Raw genomic sequence first — 17,959 nt, 5'->3', positions numbered from 1 at the left:
AAGTTCAAATAAAGGGATATTCCCATCTTAAGCATTTGTGACATAACCACAGGAGCCATCTATCCAGAGAATAGGGTTTTGGGGATCCCTTATTCCAGGCTTTTATTAATTTCTTGCTAGCCCTTTAAGTAATTCCGCATGTTCTGACACTTCTCCATTGAACTGCCGTATATTATAACTTGTGACATCTATGAATTATCAATAATAGCTGTAAATTGATCACTGGACCTCCATTCCCTTAATTAGTAAGAGTCCCAGGTCTGTGGTCGTCACCTATCAAGCATTAATGGATATGTATATATATATGTGTGTGTGTATATATATATATATATATATATATATATATATATATATATATATATATATATATATATATATATGTGTATATGTATGTGCCATATATACTAAAGCTGAGAATACCACTTTGATGTATCAACAATCCCAAAAGAATATTAAAGTGGTTGTCCACTACTTTTACACTGATGGTTTCTCCTTAGGATAGGTCAATGTCTGATTATCTGGGGTCCGACACCCCCCAGACCCGTGGTTCTGCTGTTCTCGGCGCTGGCGGCAGCAGCTGCAGGCAGCCGGGAATGCCCAATTCCTCAGTACACATACCAATATTGGTTATAGATGATTTCATGACAAAAATATATAATTTGTGGAGGAAGGTTGAACTAGGTGGACCTAGGTCTCTTTTCAACCTATGTAACTATGTTTTATATCTCAGAGCGGTTACGGACTTCTCCTGCTGGTTGCTGCATTTGACCTTGAGTCGACAGAGCAGCTTTGTCGCTTCTGCTGTGCTCCATCAACAGGACGTCACTGCTGATTTCATACTGATTGACAGCCAGCTCCCTTCTGCTGAACTGCATGACGTCAGCAGCGACGTCCCATTTACGAATCAGACTGGAAGAGGAACAGCTGGATTTGCTGACGTGAGGTCTAATGAAGCAGCAGAATTGCTGGGAGGAGCTGTCCGTGCAACTACCTGCCTGTAAGTTCTTAGCCCAATAAGGAAAAATAATCAAAATCCTGGATAACCCCCTTAAGTGTGGCACCTCAGTAACATCTACAGTTTTCCCCTTTTTTATATAGAACAGTGAGGCAGTTGATCAGCAGTCTGACAAACAATCCACTACATGCGTTCATGTGTAGACAGGATGTCAGTCTCCGACTTCCTGTGATCTACAGGATCACATCACCACCTCTCAAGTTCCTCATGGCAGCTCTCAGAATCCTTCCTTCCCCACCTATCTTCACACTCCACCTGTTTTGTCTTCCCATGCAACTAAAGATAGAAGTCAAGACTTATGAAACTGTCTAAAAGAAAAACTTAATAGCAACCAATTGTAGAGCAGCTTTCATTTTGTATTCTGTTTTGACAAATGAAAGCTGTGCTGTGATTGCTTTTTCTTTCTGACTGTTTCAAAACATTGGCCTATTATTTCTACTTTATAAGAAAGCTGTTTTGTCTGTAAGCCCATGGCCATCACCAAACGCTGGATTTCCTCCTTTGTGAGGCTTTGTCAGCTTGTACTGCAGCGGACTTCAGTTGTTGCTTGTTTGTGGATCTTTATGCCTTAAGTTTTGTCTTAATCATGTTAAATGCAGCTCAATGGGGTTCAGATCTGGTGGCTGGCCATTGCAGAATATTCCACTTCTTTGCCTTAAAAAACGCTTGGATTACTTTTGCGCAGTATGTTTTGGGTAATTGTCCATCTGTATTGTGAAGCACCGTCCAATCAACCTTGCTGGAATCTGAGCAGAAAGTATCGCCCTATACACTTCAGAATTTCTCTGTCTGCTTTTGTCTTCAGTCACATCACCAATAAATATTAGTGACCCAGGGCCATTGGAAGCCATGCATGCCCGGCCATCACACTGCCTCCACCATGTGTTACAGAGGATATGCTGTGCTTTGGATTATGAGCCATTCCAATCCTTCCCCATACTTTCTTTTTCCCATCATTCTGGTACAGGTCGATTTTAGTTTTATCTGTCCAAAGAATTGTTTTCCAGAATTGGATGGCTTCTGTAGATCTTTTTGGCAAAGTCTATTCTGGCCTTTCTATTTTTAAGGCTGATTACTGGTTGGCACCTTGTGGTGAACCCTCTGTATTTGCTGTCATGAAGTCTTCTCTTAATAATCGACTTAGATACTAGAACACCTACTTCCTGCAGTGTCTTTCACTTAGGTATCGTGAAGGGTTTTTTCTTCACCTTGGAAAGTTTATTGTGATCATCCACCACTGTTGTCTTCTGTGGGTGTTCAAACCTTTTTGAGTTCCCAACCTCACTTGTGTGCTCTTCGTTTTACAGAATGGACCAAATTGGTGATTTGGCCACTCATAGCATTCTGCTATCTCTCGGATGGATTTATTCTTTTTTCAGTCTTGTGATTGTCTGTTTCTTTTCCATTGAGAGCTCATATGACTGCATGTTGTGGGTTCACAGTAACAGCTTCCAAATACAAATCCCACACCTGGAATCCGCTCCAGACCTTTCACCTGCATAATTGATTAGGCATTATCCAGGGAATAGCCCATGCAGCCTGTTACAAAGCTTTTGAGCTAATTGGCAAATTACTTTTGCTTTTTTGAACAGTATATCGTAGGTGAGAGGCTGAAACTGTGTCACATGTCATACACTGAGATTCTGTATACATCATATTGGATACACTGAGATTCCGATAGAGATATACTCTAGAATATATTAGTTCATTTTTCAATAAAACACTTACATTTCAACACTATGGCCATTTACCACTATGGCCATTTCCCTATATTCTTTTACAATTGTATATATATCACATAGGATACACTGAGACTGCTGGATGTATCACATAGGATACACAGATTATGCTGTATATACATCACATAGGATACACTGATACTGCTGTATATACATTTCATACGAGACCCTGAGATTGCTGTATATACATCACATAGGAGTTACTGAAATTCTGCTGTACATATATCACATAAGAACATAGGATACACTGAGACTGCTGTATATACATTACATAGGATACACAGACTTCTGTATATAATCAGATAGGATACACTACATTTCACATGAGACACTGCGACTGTTGTATATACACCACACTGAAACTCTACTGTACACAGAAGGGGATACATTGAGACACTGGTGTATACATCAGAGAATATGCTGATATTCTGAAATATACATTACATAAGAACATATAATACACTGAGACTGCTGTATATAATCACATAGGATACACTGAGACTGCTGTATATACATTTCATATGAAATCCTCAGACTATTGTATATACATCACTTAGGAGACACTGGGACACTACTGTATACATCAGGGGATACATTGAGACACTGGTGTATACATCACAGGATATGCTGAGGTTCTGCAATATACATCACATAGGATACAAATCGGGACATCGGCTTAATGTCACTGAACAGTCACTGGCAATGATTTGAACAGAGCAAAAGCAATTGTAATTGTGATGAGACTGTCTTTATGGGAAATATAGTCTACATTAGGGGACCATTTTAGACGTGAAGAAGCGTCATTAAAATGGCAGATAACCCAGACTTGGCACATTAAGTCAAACAGGTATGCACAAGAGTGTCTACATTTTCCTTAAATAATAGCTTATGCTGCAGTATCGAGGCAAAAATAGAAAAAGCACCAAAGTGAAGATAAAACTTAACTTTAATGTTGGCATACATATAAAACCTGTATCTACAACAAATGAAAAAGAAGCAAACTCTAAACCACAAAAGCTCAAAGTATGCAATATTATATAGGTCACCGTATAGTCACAGGGAAGAAATCGTATCAAGTCAAAGAAATATTTTTACTGGAGCGTTTCTTTTAGAAGAATTTTTGTGCTGTAGCGTTCGGTGCTATGTTCTGTACTTTCAGGTGGATCTATAACAAGGTTTCATTGTTAGTGCATTGTACGTTATATTAGTGTATCATTAACAGAACTCCTCTATCTCCAGGTGAAGAGGGATGAATCTGGAGCAATCCACATAAACAAACAAAAGCAGCTCCATCTGCACTATGATCTCATCAACTTCACGGTGAGTTTTCTGCAGACACCTGTTGGATCATCCGCAGCTGCTGCTCTTTTTTATATACCAGCTCTTTCTTTCTTTTTCGCTCCTAATTGGGAGACCCAGACAGTGGGTGTATAGCTACTGCCTCTGGAGGCCGCACAAAGAACTACACTTAAAAGTGTAAGGCCCCTCCCCTTCTGGCTATACACCCTCCCGTAGGAGTACGGATTCCTCAGTTTTAGCTTTGTGCGCAGGAGGTCAGACACGCACGCATAGCTCCATTGTTTTTAGTCAGCAGCAGCTGCTGACTATGTCGGATGGAAGAAAAGAGGGCCCATATAGGGCTCCCAGCATGCTCCCTTCTCACCCCACTGTATGTCGGAGGTGTTTGTAAGGTTGAGGTACCCATTGCGGGTACGGCGGCAGGAGCCCACATGCTGATTCCTTCCCCATCCCTTTTTACAGGGCTCTGGGTGAAGTGGGATTTACTGGTCTCCAGGCACTGAGACCGTGCTCCATCTACAGCCCCTGGAGAAGATGCTGGATGGAGCGGAGTACATCAGGGACATGGCCCTGCTTCCTCAAGGTACTCTGTGTCCCCGTGCATTTGGCGCTCACACCGCAGCATGCTGGGTGTTGTAGTGCGCCGGGGGACATCAGCGCTACGGCGCTTGTGCCATGGCCTCATTCAGCTTCGCTGAAGCAGGCACACTTCTGGGAATCGGTCGCGCCGGCCGCTGGGACTGCGGCGCGGCTGGCACTTGTGGTGCGCCGGGGACTTCAGCGCGGCCCGCGCTTTTACGGCGGCCGCGCTGATAACTCGAGTCCCCGGCTTTTGCGGCCTGCTTCCGTTCGTTCCCGCCCCCAGACCTGCCAGTCAGGAGAGGGGCGGGACGCTGGCCACTTCTGGGAATCGGTCGCGCCGGCCGCTGGGACTGCGGCGCGGCTGGCACTTGTGGTGCGCCGGGGACTTCAGCGCGGCCCGCGCTTTTACGGCGGCCGCGCTGATAACTCGAGTCCCCGGCTTTTGCGGCCTGCTTCCGTTCGTTCCCGCCCCCAGACCTGCCAGTCAGGAGAGGGGCGGGACGCTGGCCAGTGCATCAGCGCCGAGGGCTGGAGTCGTTTTTACATACTCCAGCCCTCACAATCGGCACAGAGGGGACACTGTTTCCCGCACTTTTGTTTGGAAACTCCCACGGACCGCCCCTCTCCACAGACGCCGGCAGCCATTCCTGCTGACACGCTGAGCTGCAGAGGGGAGCCGGGGAGACCCAGACAAGGAATTCTGCGCCTCTTACCCGCTATTCAGCGGGCGGTAAGCAGCCCTCAGGGCTCACCCCCTCTTGTGCCAGTAGTTATCTTAGTATTTTGTTCCTGCAAATACTTTGTACTGCATAGCGCTGGTCGCCCTTTGGCTATAGACTCTCTCACATTGCAGAGAGCCAGCAGCATGTCGTCCGTAAAACGCAAGGGTGCCAAGGCACAGACATTATATGCTTCCTGCACCGCATGTGGGACTTTTCTACCGGCAGGCTCCACGGACCCCCATTGTGTGCAGTGCTCGGCCCCTGCGGCGCTTGCACAGTCGGGACCTCTGCTGGACGTGACCCAGGGTGTACCACCTGTGAATGCTGTCCAAGTGACAGGAACTGAGTTTGCAGCTTTTGCTGACAGAATGTCTCTCACTATGTCACAAATTCTTGACACATTGCGAGCTAGGCCTGTACTTCAGGCCACGGACACTGTGCAATCATTGCCCCCTGGTCCCCCTCAGCTGAATTACCTCCAAGCTCCGGGACGGGCATATACACCTCAGGGTGAAGACTCTGACTCGGACGATGGCCCCGGGCAGCCTAAGCGGGCTCGCTATGACGGGCCTTCACATTCATCTCAATGGTCAGGATCCCAGCGAGATGAATCTATGGGTGATGAGGCGGACGTAACTGATCAGGATTCTGATCCTGGGACCGCTCTTAATCTAGATACACCAGATGGTGACGCCATAGTTAATGATCTTATATTTAACATCAATAAGATGTTAAATATTTCCCCACCAGCTCCTCTTGTAGAGGAGTCAGCTTCGCAGCACGAGAGAATCCATTTCAGATACCCTAAGCGTACATTAAGCACTTTTCTGGACCACGCTGACTTTAGAGACGCAATCCAGAAACCCCACGCTTATCCTGAAAGGCGTTTTCCTAAACGGCTTAAAGATACACGCTATCCTTTTCCCCCTGAGGTGGTCAAGGGTTGGACCCAGTGTCCAAAAGTGGATCCTCCAATTTCCAGGCTTGCAGCTAGATCCTTGGTTGCAGTTGAAGATGGAGCGGCACTTAAAGATGCCACTGACAGGCAGATGGAGCTCTGGCTGAAATCCATCTATGAAGCGATTGGAGCGTCATTAGCGCCTTCTTTTGCGGCCGTATGGGCACTCCAAGCTATCTCAGCCGGGCTTGCGCGAGTCGACTCAGTCACACGTGCATTTGCCCCGCAGGTAGCACCATTGACCTCGCAAATGGCGGCATTCGCGTCGTACGCGATTAATGCTGTTCTTGACGCTACAAGCCGCACGGCAGTGGCGTCAGCCAACTCCGTTGTTTTGCGTAGAGCCCTGTGGTTGAGACATTGGAAAGCAGATTCTCATTCCAAGAAGTGCTTAACCAATTTGCCTTTTTCTCGTGACCGATTGTTTGGAGAGCGTTTGGATGAAATCATCAAACACTCCAAGGGTAAGGACTCATCCTTACCGCAACACAGACAAAACAAACCCCAACAGAGGAAGGGTCAGTCTGGTTATCGGTCCTTTCGAGGACCGGGCAGGTCCCAATTCGCCTCGTCAAAAAAGACTCAAAAAGACCAGAGACGCTCAGATTCTTGGAGGTCTCAGTCACGCCCAAAAAGGACAGCCGGAGGAACCGTTGCCAAGACGGCGTCCTCCTGACTTGCGGTCTCCGATTCCCACACCCGCGGTCGGTGGGAGGCTTTCCCACTTTGGCGACATTTGGCTGTCACGCGTCAAAGACCGTTGGGTGAGGGATATTCTGTCTCACGGGTACAGGATAGAGTTCAGTTCTCGTCCGCCAACTCGTTTCTTCAGAACTTCTCCACCACCAGACCGAGCCGATGCTCTGTTGCAGGCGGTGGCCGCTCTAAAGGCGGAAGGAGTGGTGACCTCCGTCCCTCTTCAGGAACAAGGTCACGGTTTTTACTCCAATCTGTTTGTGGTCCCAAAAAAGGACGGATCGTATCGACCCGTCCTGGATCTAAAGTTGCTCAACAGACACGTAAAAGTCAGGAGGTTCCGGATGGAATCCCTACGCTCCGTCATAGCCTCAATGTCTCGAGGAGATTTTCTAGCATCAATAGATATCAAAGATGCGTATCTCCACGTGCCGATTGCACCAGAGCATCAGCGTTTCCTACGCTTCGTCATACACGACGAACACCTGCAGTTCGTAGCGTTACCTTTCGGTCTGGCAACAGCCCCCCGGGTCTTCACCAAAGTCATGGCAGCAGTAGTAGCTGTTCTGCACTCGCAGGGTCACTCGGTCATCCCGTATCTAGACGACCTGCTTATAAAGGCACCCTCTCAAGAGGCATGCCAACACAGTCTGAAGGTGGCACTAGACACTCTCCAGAGTTTCGGGTGGATTATCAACTTTCCAAAGTCTCATCTAACCCCGACCCAATCTCTGACTTATCTTGGCATGGAGTTTCATACTCTCTCAGCGATAGTGAGGCTTCCACTGGACAAGCAGTGCTCGCTACGGACTGGAGTGCAATCTCTCCTTCAGAGCCAGTCGCACTCACTGAGGCGCCTCATGCATTTCCTAGGAAAGATGGTAGCAGCAATGGAGGCAGTCCCGTTCGCGCAGTTTCATCTGCGCCCTCTACAATGGGACATTCTACGCCAATGGGATGGGAAATCGACGTCCCTCGACAGGACTGTCTCCCTCTCTCAGACTGCCAAGGACTCTCTGCGTTGGTGGCTTCTCCCCACCTCATTGTCACAGGGAAAGTCGTTCCTTCCCCCGTCCTGGGCAGTGGTCACGACGGATGCGAGCCTATCAGGGTGGGGAGCGGTGTTTCTCCACCACAGGGCTCAGGGGACGTGGACTCAGGAAGAGTCCACCCTGCAGATCAATGTTCTGGAAATCAGAGCAATCTATCTTGCCCTGCGAGCCTTCCAACAATGGCTGGAAGGCAAGCAGATTCGGATTCAGTCGGACAATTCCACGGCGGTGGCGTACATCAACCACCAAGGGGGAACACGCAGTCGCCAAGCTTTTCAAGAAGTCCAGCGGATTTTGACGTGGGTGGAAAGCAGAGCGTCCACCATATCCGCAGTTCACATCCCAGGCGTGGAAAACTGGGAAGCAGACTTTCTCAGTCGCCAGGGCATGGACGCAGGGGAATGGTCCCTTCACCCGGACGTGTTTCAGCAGATCTGTTGCCGCTGGGGGACGCCGGACGTCGATCTGATGGCGTCACGGCACAACAACAAGGTCCCAGTTTTCATGGCACGGTCTCACGATCACCGAGCGCTGGCGGCAGACGCCTTGGTTCAGGATTGGTCGCAATTCCGACTCCCCTATGTGTTCCCACCTCTAGCATTGTTACCCAGAGTTCTCCGGAAAATCAAGTCCGACTGCCATCGAGCCATACTCGTCGCTCCAGATTGGCCAAGAAGGTCGTGGTACCCGGATCTGTGGCATCTCACGGTAGGCCAACCGTGGACACTACCAAACCGTCCAGATTTGCTGTCTCAAGGGCCGTTTTTCCATCTGAATTCTGCGGCCCTGAACCTGACTGTGTGGCCATTGAGTCCTGGATCCTAGCGGCATCAGGTTTATCTCATGAAGTTGTTGCCACAATGAGACAGGCTAGAAAACCATCCTCAGCTAAGATCTATCACAGGACGTGGAAGATATTCTTAGCGTGGTGCTTGGCTCAAGGGTTTTCTCCCTGGCCATTTGCATTGCCAATTTTTCTTTCCTTCCTGCAGTCTGGGTTGGAAAAAGGTTTGTCGCTTAGCTCGCTTAAGGGTCAAGTCTCCGCGCTATCCGTATTCTTTCAGAAGCGCTTGGCACGGCTTTCTAAAGTACGCACGTTTCTCCAAGGAGTTTGTCATATCGTTCCTCCTTACAGACGGCCATTGGAACCCTGGGATCTGAACAAGGTTCTCATTGCTCTCCAGAAGCCGCCTTTCGAGCCTTTGAAAGAGGTTCCCCTTTCTCGGCTTTCACAAAAGGTAGTTTTTCTTGTGGCGGTCACGTCTCTTCGAAGAGTGTCCGAGCTAGCGGCGTTATCTTGCAAATCTCCCTTCCTGGTGTTTCACCAAGACAAGGTAGTACTGCGTCCAATTCCAGAGTTTTCTCCCAAGGTGGTTTCTTCCTTTCATCTCAATCAGGATATCACTTTGCCATCTTTGTGTCCGCATCCAGTTCACCAATTTGAAAAGGGTTTACATCTGTTGGACCTGGTGAGAGCACTCAGGATTTACATTTCTCGCACGGCGTCTCTACGCCGTTCTGATGCGCTCTTTGTCCTAGTCGCTGGTCAGCATAAGGGATCGCAAGCTTCCAAATCCACCCTGGCGCGGTGGATCAAGGAACCAATTCTTCACACATACCGTTCTGCTGGGCTTCCGATTCCATCTGGACTGAAGGCCCATTCTACCAGAGCCGTGGGTGCGTCCTGGGCATTGCGGCATCAGGCTACGGCTCAGCAAGTGTGCCAGGCGGCTACCTGGTCGAGTCTGCACACGTTTACCAAACACTATCAAGTGCATACCTACGCTTCGGCAGATGCCAGCCTAGGTAGACAGGTCCTTCAGGCGGCGGTGGCCCACCTGTAGGAAGAGGCTGTCTGACAGCCCGTTCATGTGGTATCTTTTTACCCACCCAGGGACTGCTTTTGGACGTCCCACTGTCTGGGTCTCCCAATTAGGAGCGAAAAAGAAGAAGGGAATTTTGTTTACTTACCGTAAATTCCTTTTCTTCTAGCTCCAATTGGGAGACCCAGCACCCGCCCTATTTGTTCTTAGGGTTTCGTTTTTCGGGTGCACATGTTGTTCATGTTGTTTCTTAAGTTCTCCGATCTTGTTATCGGATTGAATTTGTTTTTGAAACTGTTATTGGCTTTCCTCCTTCTTGCTTTGGTACTAAAACTGAGGAATCCGTACTCCTACGGGAGGGTGTATAGCCAGAAGGGGAGGGGCCTTACACTTTTAAGTGTAGTTCTTTGTGCGGCCTCCAGAGGCAGTAGCTATACACCCACTGTCTGGGTCTCCCAATTGGAGCTAGAAGAAAAGGAATTTACGGTAAGTAAACAAAATTCCCTTCTTTCCAGTGGATTAATGCTCGTACGGTGGCCCTGCTGGACAGTGCAGAAAAGCTCCATGTGATCGACCGACAGAGCCAAGAGGAACTGGAGACACTGGAGATTTCTGATTTCCAGCTTGTGTATAACAGCAGCCACTTTAAGTCTCTGGCTACAGGGGGGAACGTCAGCCAGGCTCTGGTAAGTGCATTGTGTGCTGCAATACCTAAAGAAGTTGTACCATATGCAACATTTATCACGCAGTAAAGATGATAAATGTATGATTGGTAGAGATCTTGTTGTTGAGATCTCCAATGATCCGAAGAAGTGGGAACCCAAAATCCCCTGCGTATATATTAGTGAGCATGTGTTTACATTAGTCAACTGTATTTAGTAGACTATGTATACGTTAGTGAGCATGTGCGACCACTGCTCTGTCTGTATGGCCTATGGACAGATAATGGTCAGTGAATGGAGCAGTGGTTGCGCATACTCACTAGGCCTTTTTTCACACAGAACTTATTTAGGTGCCAGAAAACCTACATTTGTCAATAGTCCTGTGGATAGGTGATACATTGACATATCGGTTTCCTTTTTTTGCTTTTTTTTTTTTCGTCTGCAAAAAAACATTGGCATTTCTCTTCTTTTAAAAACTTACGAAGGTAAACTTATGTTTTAATTGCGAACGAAAAAGAATATCATCTAACCAATAATAGAAATAATTCCATAGGTGCGCGGATTCATGAGGCCGGTATCCTCAGATTGAAGAAACAAGGAAAAAAAAAGTATGTTGTTCATCATTGAAAATTCACTAAGGCTAGTTTCACACTTGCGTTGAACGGTATCCGTTGCATTGCATTGTGTAACGGATGCAACGGATGTGTTGCATAAAGTGGCACAACGGATGCAACGGATGCTGCAAAACAACGCAATTCGTTTTGATTTTTTTTTACAGTTTTACCAGCGTCAGACTATTGTGAAAGATCAGCTGATCGCTCCCTGCAGCCGGCCGCCGGGTGATCAGCTGATCGCTCCCTGCCGCCGGGTGATCAGCTGATCGCTCCCAGTAGCCGGCCGCCGGGTGATCAGCTGATCGCTCCCTGCAGCCGACCGCCGGTGATCAGCTGAGCGCTGTCACTTGCCGGCCGCCGGGTGATCAGCTGATCGCTCCCTGCAGCCGACCGCCAGGTGATCAGCTGAACGCTGTCACTTGCCGGCGGCCGGGCATGCCAGCGGGCGGGCGCTCAGCTGAGCGCTGTGACTTGCCGACGGCCGGGCATGCTGGCGGCCGGTCGTTCAGCTGAGCGCTGTCGCTTGCCGACGGCCGGGCGCTCAACTGAACGTTCGGCCACCGCGAGCCAAAATAAAGTTTGATTTAAAAAAAAAAAGGAGCATGCGCAGTGAAATCCAGAGGATTCCGCTGCTCAAAACAACGTTACATGCTGCGTTCCTCCCGCTGGGCGGAAGCAACGGAGCGTCGCCCAGCGGAAGCAACGCAGGTCCTTTTGGTACAATCCGTCACCCATACAAGTCTATGGGAAACAACGGAATCCGTTAACGGATTCCGCTGTTTTCCAAAAGGGCGGATTGTAACGGAAGGAAATAAACGCAAGTGTGAAAGTACCCGAAATGTCACATTTTGTCAGACGAATGTTCTTCTTTTGCAATGATATTTGTCATGTTTTTACAAATTTGAAAAATCAATAAAAAACGTTTGGAAAAAAAATTCAATAAAATCTAACATTTATTCAGATATAGTTAAAATCACAAGAAAGAAAAAGAAAAATGAAATAAAAACATTTTTCAATGAATCATCTCGTGACTGTAATAATTTGATTCTATTGAGAGGATTCATTGAAAAATGTTTTTAATTAATTTTTCCTTTTCTTTCTTGTGATTTTAACTGTATCCGAATAAATTTTAGATTTTATTAAAGTTTTGCTGCCGGACAACATTTTTTAATTTTTTTATGTGCATCTGGTATTGAATATGCCAAAAGAAAAATACTATAAAGCCGATTCATCAAAACGTTTTTGCGACACAAATGGTATAAAAACTTTGAAAAGTCGCAAAATTTATACACCGCTTGGAGTTGAGCAAAGATTTTGCAACTTTGGGCAGTCTCACGCTAGTTTGAGTCAGCTCCTCCAAAATGGCCAAGAGCTTAGGGATGGGATGGAAGGTAGCCAGACTCCATCTGTCCAATTCATCTACACTGCAGGCATTTTGTACGGCAGAAATCCTATTCCAGATCCTGACTGGAGTAACACTTCTGGTGTGATGCATGCAGGCACATGCCACTTAGAAGAAACGCCAAATTCTTTCATTGGCAAGTGCCTCTTAATGAATTCCCCGCCTCTTATACTACAGCAAGTACTCTACGTCAGTCTTGATGAATAGACCCTTATATGTGAGGTATCTGGGAGATCTTCTCTTCAGTCCAATCCAAATCTGGTTAACGTGTTCAAATTGATGCTTTCCAGAACAAGCAACTTGTTTGCCCATTATCCATCTCTGGTCTTATAGTTCAGGCCCATTAAAGGATTATTTGCATCTTTGTGGATGGATATTGGCTATGGTATGTAAAGAAAAATATAGGCACTTTTACAATTTACTACCTATCTTTCTTTTTTACAGTCCGTTACCTAGTAGACCGACCACCGCTGCTGTGTAGCTTGTAAGGAGTGCACTGAAGCTGGTCAAGATTTGGAGGTAAAGCCCTCCAGCAATCCTGGTCAGTTTCAAAACTGCGCTTACAAGCTCAATAGAAAAGAGCTTGTAAGCACTGCATGTTTTGCTGCCAAGCAATGAGCTGTAAATAAAGGAAAAGTGTTACTATCTCACGAACGGATGAAAATTTTCATGAGCAGTAAATTGCAGATTTGCCTGTATTTACAAGCACTATTCGTGAATAGATGGGAATAACTCTTTAAAGTGAATTGGGCTAAGCAGCTGCAATATCAAACCTGGCTCGTGGATAAGAAGGGTTCTGGTTCTGCAAAAATAGCATTTTTTTTCCTAATTTTGGACACTTGGTTATATGGTGGTCATTTGAAGAGACTATTTATTGCATCGTTAACACAGGTCTTCCCATGAAGATGGATGTTTTTGATTTTTACGATTCTTTTTTTTCCTATATTTCCTATATTCCTATAGGCACTAGTAGGAGAGAAAGCTTGTTACCAGTCAATCAGCAATTATGGTGGGCAGATATTCTACTTAGGAACAAAGGTAAGTACACATACCATATATTTCTGGAATGGCTGGAAAGTATTTCCATTCTGTGCCTCGGTGAGTTTGCTTTTCGCTGATGTGTTTGGCGTTGTTTGCTTTTTATGCTTTTCTTGCTGTTAGGTTGAGGCCGATCATTTCCTGCCGCTCGCTCTTTCCTCCGCATCTTTCATTCTTTCTCACATCAAATCTGACTTCCGTGTTCCTAGTCCCATTCTCACTGTTTTTCTCTTCTTTTCACAGTCGGTACATGCTATGATGCTGAGGAACTGGCGAGAGGTGAGCTGTGCGAGTCCTTAATGTCACTCATTTCCTCTTTTAGGTCACATTTCACTTAACCTTATAATTCAAATGTAGAATTATTGTGGCCCGGTTATGTGACATAGGCTACATGTTACAATCGCACACTAAATATATTGTTAAAAAAACTAGATCTGACTAAATAAAATGTATTAGAGGTGTTTTTACTGAAAAATATCCCTAATTCTGTCCATGGAAGTGAGAGACTGTTATCATATAAGTTTGTGTTGTGAAGGTTACAAAGTTTTCCTGTTCTACATTTCAGAGGGTCGATCATCTGCTGAAGCAGGACTGTAACAACGAAGCCTTAGCTTTAGCATGGTCGTTTCATGAAGGGAAAGCAAAAGCAGTCGTTGGTAAGCAAGGACACAAAGCTGTGATGGATATAACAGATAAACGGGTTTTATGTATATTCAGCAGCTTTTAATTATTTAAAGTGTATCTGTCAGGTGCAATATGCATCCCGGAACCACGAGCAGCTCTGGCTGCATATTGCTAATCCCTGCCTAACTGTCCCTGTATCTAGTAACATACATAAATAGATCTTTAGAATAAGTATTTCTAAAGATCCTTTATAATATGCTAATGAGGCCAGGGACTAGTCCCAATGGCGTTAGTTGCCTTGGCTAGTAGGCCCCCTTAGCATGTAATACATTCCAGTGGGCGTACTAACATGCTAATGAATGCGCAGTGTCAGAGGCATGGTTGCTCTCAAGTCTGCTGCCACCGATGGTTTTCGGCTCAGTGTGCAGGACGTCTCTGAATTTCCGGACATGCGCACTACACCAGTTTGAAGCCAGGGCACGTACACCTAGCTTCATAGTACGCATGACTGGAAGTCTGGGATTTCTAATCATGTGCACTGAGTTGAAATCCAGCGTGGGTGTGGTGGCAGCAGAGAGCGGTAAGATCGACCATGCCTCTGACGCTGCACATTCATTAGCATGTTAGCACGCCTATAGGAGTGTGCTTACATGCCAACTAGCCAAGGGAAGTAACGACCTTGCTAGTGTCTGGCCTCATTAGCATATTATAAAAGATCTTTAGAAATACTTTCTCTAAAGATCCCTTTATCTATGCTAGTGTATACAGGGATGGTTAGGCAGGGATTAGCAATATATACCCAGAACTGCTCGTGGCTCTGGGTGCATATTGCACCTGACAGGCTCCCTTTTAAAGGGCATATCTGCAAAAAATGGAAAAAAAAAATAGTAGATGTTAGAAAAAAAAATCAATGACACTACTCATCCCTTCTTTACCTTGGTGATTTAGTGCTGATGCTCCTGCGGCCTTTCCAGTCTTTGTTTACAGTCAGTGATTGGCTGCAGCGATCACCTGCTGGCTGCTTGTAAACAAAGGCTGGAGGGGCGCCCAGATCACTGAACTGCTCTGGTAAATAGGAGGGGAGTAGTGTTCATTTGCCTGTTGTTTTTTTTTTAATGTTTTGTGTCTTTTTAGAAGTTGGATAACCCCTTTTTAATACTACAAAAAGCAATCAGCATTTGGATCGTCTGTGTTGTTGTCATTGTTATTTATTTTCTGATTTACATATAGATGTTGTATTAAGATGAATAAGTTATAAGCCTGCATACTGTATTGTTGTACTTGAGGAGTCTGAGTTCTCTCTGTAGGTCTATCAGGAGACCCAAAGAAAAGGAGAAGTGTGGTGGCTGATAAGGTAAGATTGTATCATGTGAAACAGGAAGACTATTCAGCAGGAAACCATTTTTTTTTTTTAATAAGAGGCTTCTTAATTTAGTAGAGACTTACACAGTAAAGAGAACCTGTCAGTAGGATTTTGTAATGTAAAGTTTATACGCGGCTTAATGGGGCTGTAATACTGATTAAATTGATGCCTTTAAGGAAGAACTGCACTTTGTTGCTGTGCTTTAATCACTATTTGTGGATTTTTACTAATTAGATCTGGATGCACAGGGGCTCCACTGTACACTGGGTCTTCTCCTCTCCTCCCTGTTTGTGATTCCCCTGCTTCTCCTTCTTTGGTTGGCTTCTCCCAGAAGTACCCAGATGACTAACAGGTCTCTTCCTATGGAAGTGACTCCATCTGTAGTCTGCGGACAGGTCTTTAAAACTGAAACACAAGCTCTGATTCGTGATTCCCATGGTTTGGACAGCATGAGGAGCGTGATAATTTCTCTTTAATAACCTGGCTTAAGGATATGCCATCAATGTTAACCCCTTAGGCTACTTTCACACTTGCCTTGTTCGGCATCCGTTGCAACAATACGCCGCCTTGAGGAATAACGGTAACCGTTGCAGGAATCCGTTTATTCCTCATAGGCTTCTATTAAGGGCAGACTTCAACGGATGGTTTCTTTCTTTCTTTCTTTCTTTCTTTCTTTCTTTCTCTCTCTGTCTCCCTCTCTCTCAACATAGAAAACAAACGCTTCTTTCACAGGAATCCGTTACCTTTATTAACACACTATTTGCAACACATCAGTCACATCCGTCACACAACGCACTGTGACGGATGCCGCACAACGCAAGTGTGAAAGTAGCCTTAATGACCTAGGACGTATATATAAGTTCTAGGTTGCCTTCCTTTGATGTGGGCTCATGCGGTGAGCCCACAATTTTCCTCACACGTCAGCTGATCTGATCAGCCAACATACATAGCTAACAGGTGTGTTTGGATTGGAGATCCACCTCTGCCTGTTAACCCCTTAGATTGTGCTGTCAAACTCTGACAGCCCAACAAAATGGCAAGTGCAATTCCACAATTTTTTTTTGTTTTTATTTACCATGATCACTATATGGTAAAAGTGACCCAGCAATATGACTCTTCAGGTCATTATGGGTAGCAGATACCAAAGATGTATAGTTTTTTTCTATTTATATGGTGGAAAAAAATCAGAAATTTGTGAGAAGAAAACAACTTTGCTTGTGTCGCCATTTTCCAAGACTTGTAATGTTTTCATTTTTCAGGATCTATTGTTTCAGTTTTTTTCCACTCTGATCTGATATTTTTATTGCTATTCTTTTGGGGTAGATGGGATGTTTTGATTTCCTATTTTTGCAATCACGCAAAAAAAATGTAATTCTGTCATTTTGATTTTTTTTCTTGTTACGCTGGTTACCGATCACAGTTTTATTTTATATTATGATTTATCAGACTTTTAGTAATGCAGCGATATCAGATAAACGGATTTTTGTGTACTCACCGTAAAATCGTTTTCTCTTAGCCATCATTGGGGGACACAGGACCATGGGTGTTCTGCTGCCTATCCATAGGAGGACACTAAGTAGATGCAAAAGCATAGCTCCTCCTCTGCAGTATACACCCCCTGGCCGGGCCAGGCAACCTCAGTTTTAGTACACAAGCAGTAGGAGAAAAAAACAGTAAAAACTTCTCAACAGCGGAACATGAGAAAAGAAGAGTCATAACCAAATAAGGTACTGAGAGAACCAAGGCCCAACACGGTGGGTGCTGTGTCCCCCAATGATGGCTAAGAGAAAACGATTTTACGGTGAGTACACAAAAATCCGTTTTTCTCTGACGCCTCATTGGGGGACACAGGACCATGGGATGTCCTAAAGCAGTCCATGGGTGGGAAACATAAAAGAAGACAACACAACCCAAGGACTAGGAACCAGTCCTAGACAGCCTGGAGCGCCTACTGAGAGAGGTGCTCTACTGCCGTTTGCAGAATTTTCCTACCCAGATTTGCCTCAGTTGAAACCTGGGTATGGACTCTGTAATGCTTTGAAAACGTATGTAGGTTAGACCAGGTCGCAGCCTTACACACCTGTTCCACTGAAGCCTGATGCCGAATGGCCCACGAAGCGCCAACTGCTCGCGTGGAATGAGCCCGCAGCCCACTAGGAATGGGCTTGAGTTGCAAGCGGTAGACTTCCTGGATCGCAGAGCGAATCCAGTGAGCCAGAGTCGCCTTTGAAGCTGCCTGTCCCTTCTTAGGCCCCTCAGGAATGACGAACAAAGAGTCCGTTTTCCTAAAGGGGGCTGTCCTGGATATGTAATATCTGAGAGCTCTGACGAGGTCTAACAAATGCAGAGACCTTTCCACCCTATGAACCG

General features: G+C 45.8%; 1 protein-coding gene across 3 annotated transcripts in view; it reads left to right on the top strand.

The window, feature by feature from the left end:
• Positions 1-17,959, top strand: part of VPS8 (VPS8 subunit of CORVET complex) — a 347,729-nt gene that overhangs the window by 87,135 nt on the left and 242,635 nt on the right. For 2 of the 3 annotated variants that reach the window (XM_075317598.1, XM_075317597.1), the window contains 6 exons: positions 3,994-4,074; positions 10,402-10,572; positions 13,528-13,602; positions 13,846-13,881; positions 14,168-14,258; positions 15,534-15,580. In XM_075317598.1, coding sequence (XP_075173713.1) covers positions 3,994-4,074; positions 10,402-10,572; positions 13,528-13,602; positions 13,846-13,881; positions 14,168-14,258; positions 15,534-15,580 — 501 coding nt within the window. The remainder of the gene's footprint in view (positions 1-3,993; positions 4,075-10,401; positions 10,573-13,527; positions 13,603-13,845; positions 13,882-14,167; positions 14,259-15,533; positions 15,581-17,959) is intronic. The other variant, XM_075317599.1, reaches the window with a different exon arrangement.

This window comes from Anomaloglossus baeobatrachus, chromosome 7 (assembly GCF_048569485.1).
Source record: "Anomaloglossus baeobatrachus isolate aAnoBae1 chromosome 7, aAnoBae1.hap1, whole genome shotgun sequence".
In the NCBI taxonomy this organism is placed as follows: Eukaryota; Metazoa; Chordata; class Amphibia; order Anura; family Aromobatidae; genus Anomaloglossus; species Anomaloglossus baeobatrachus.
The sequence above is the reverse complement of the archived record's forward strand: the minus strand, read 5'-3'. Positions and strand labels throughout refer to the sequence as shown.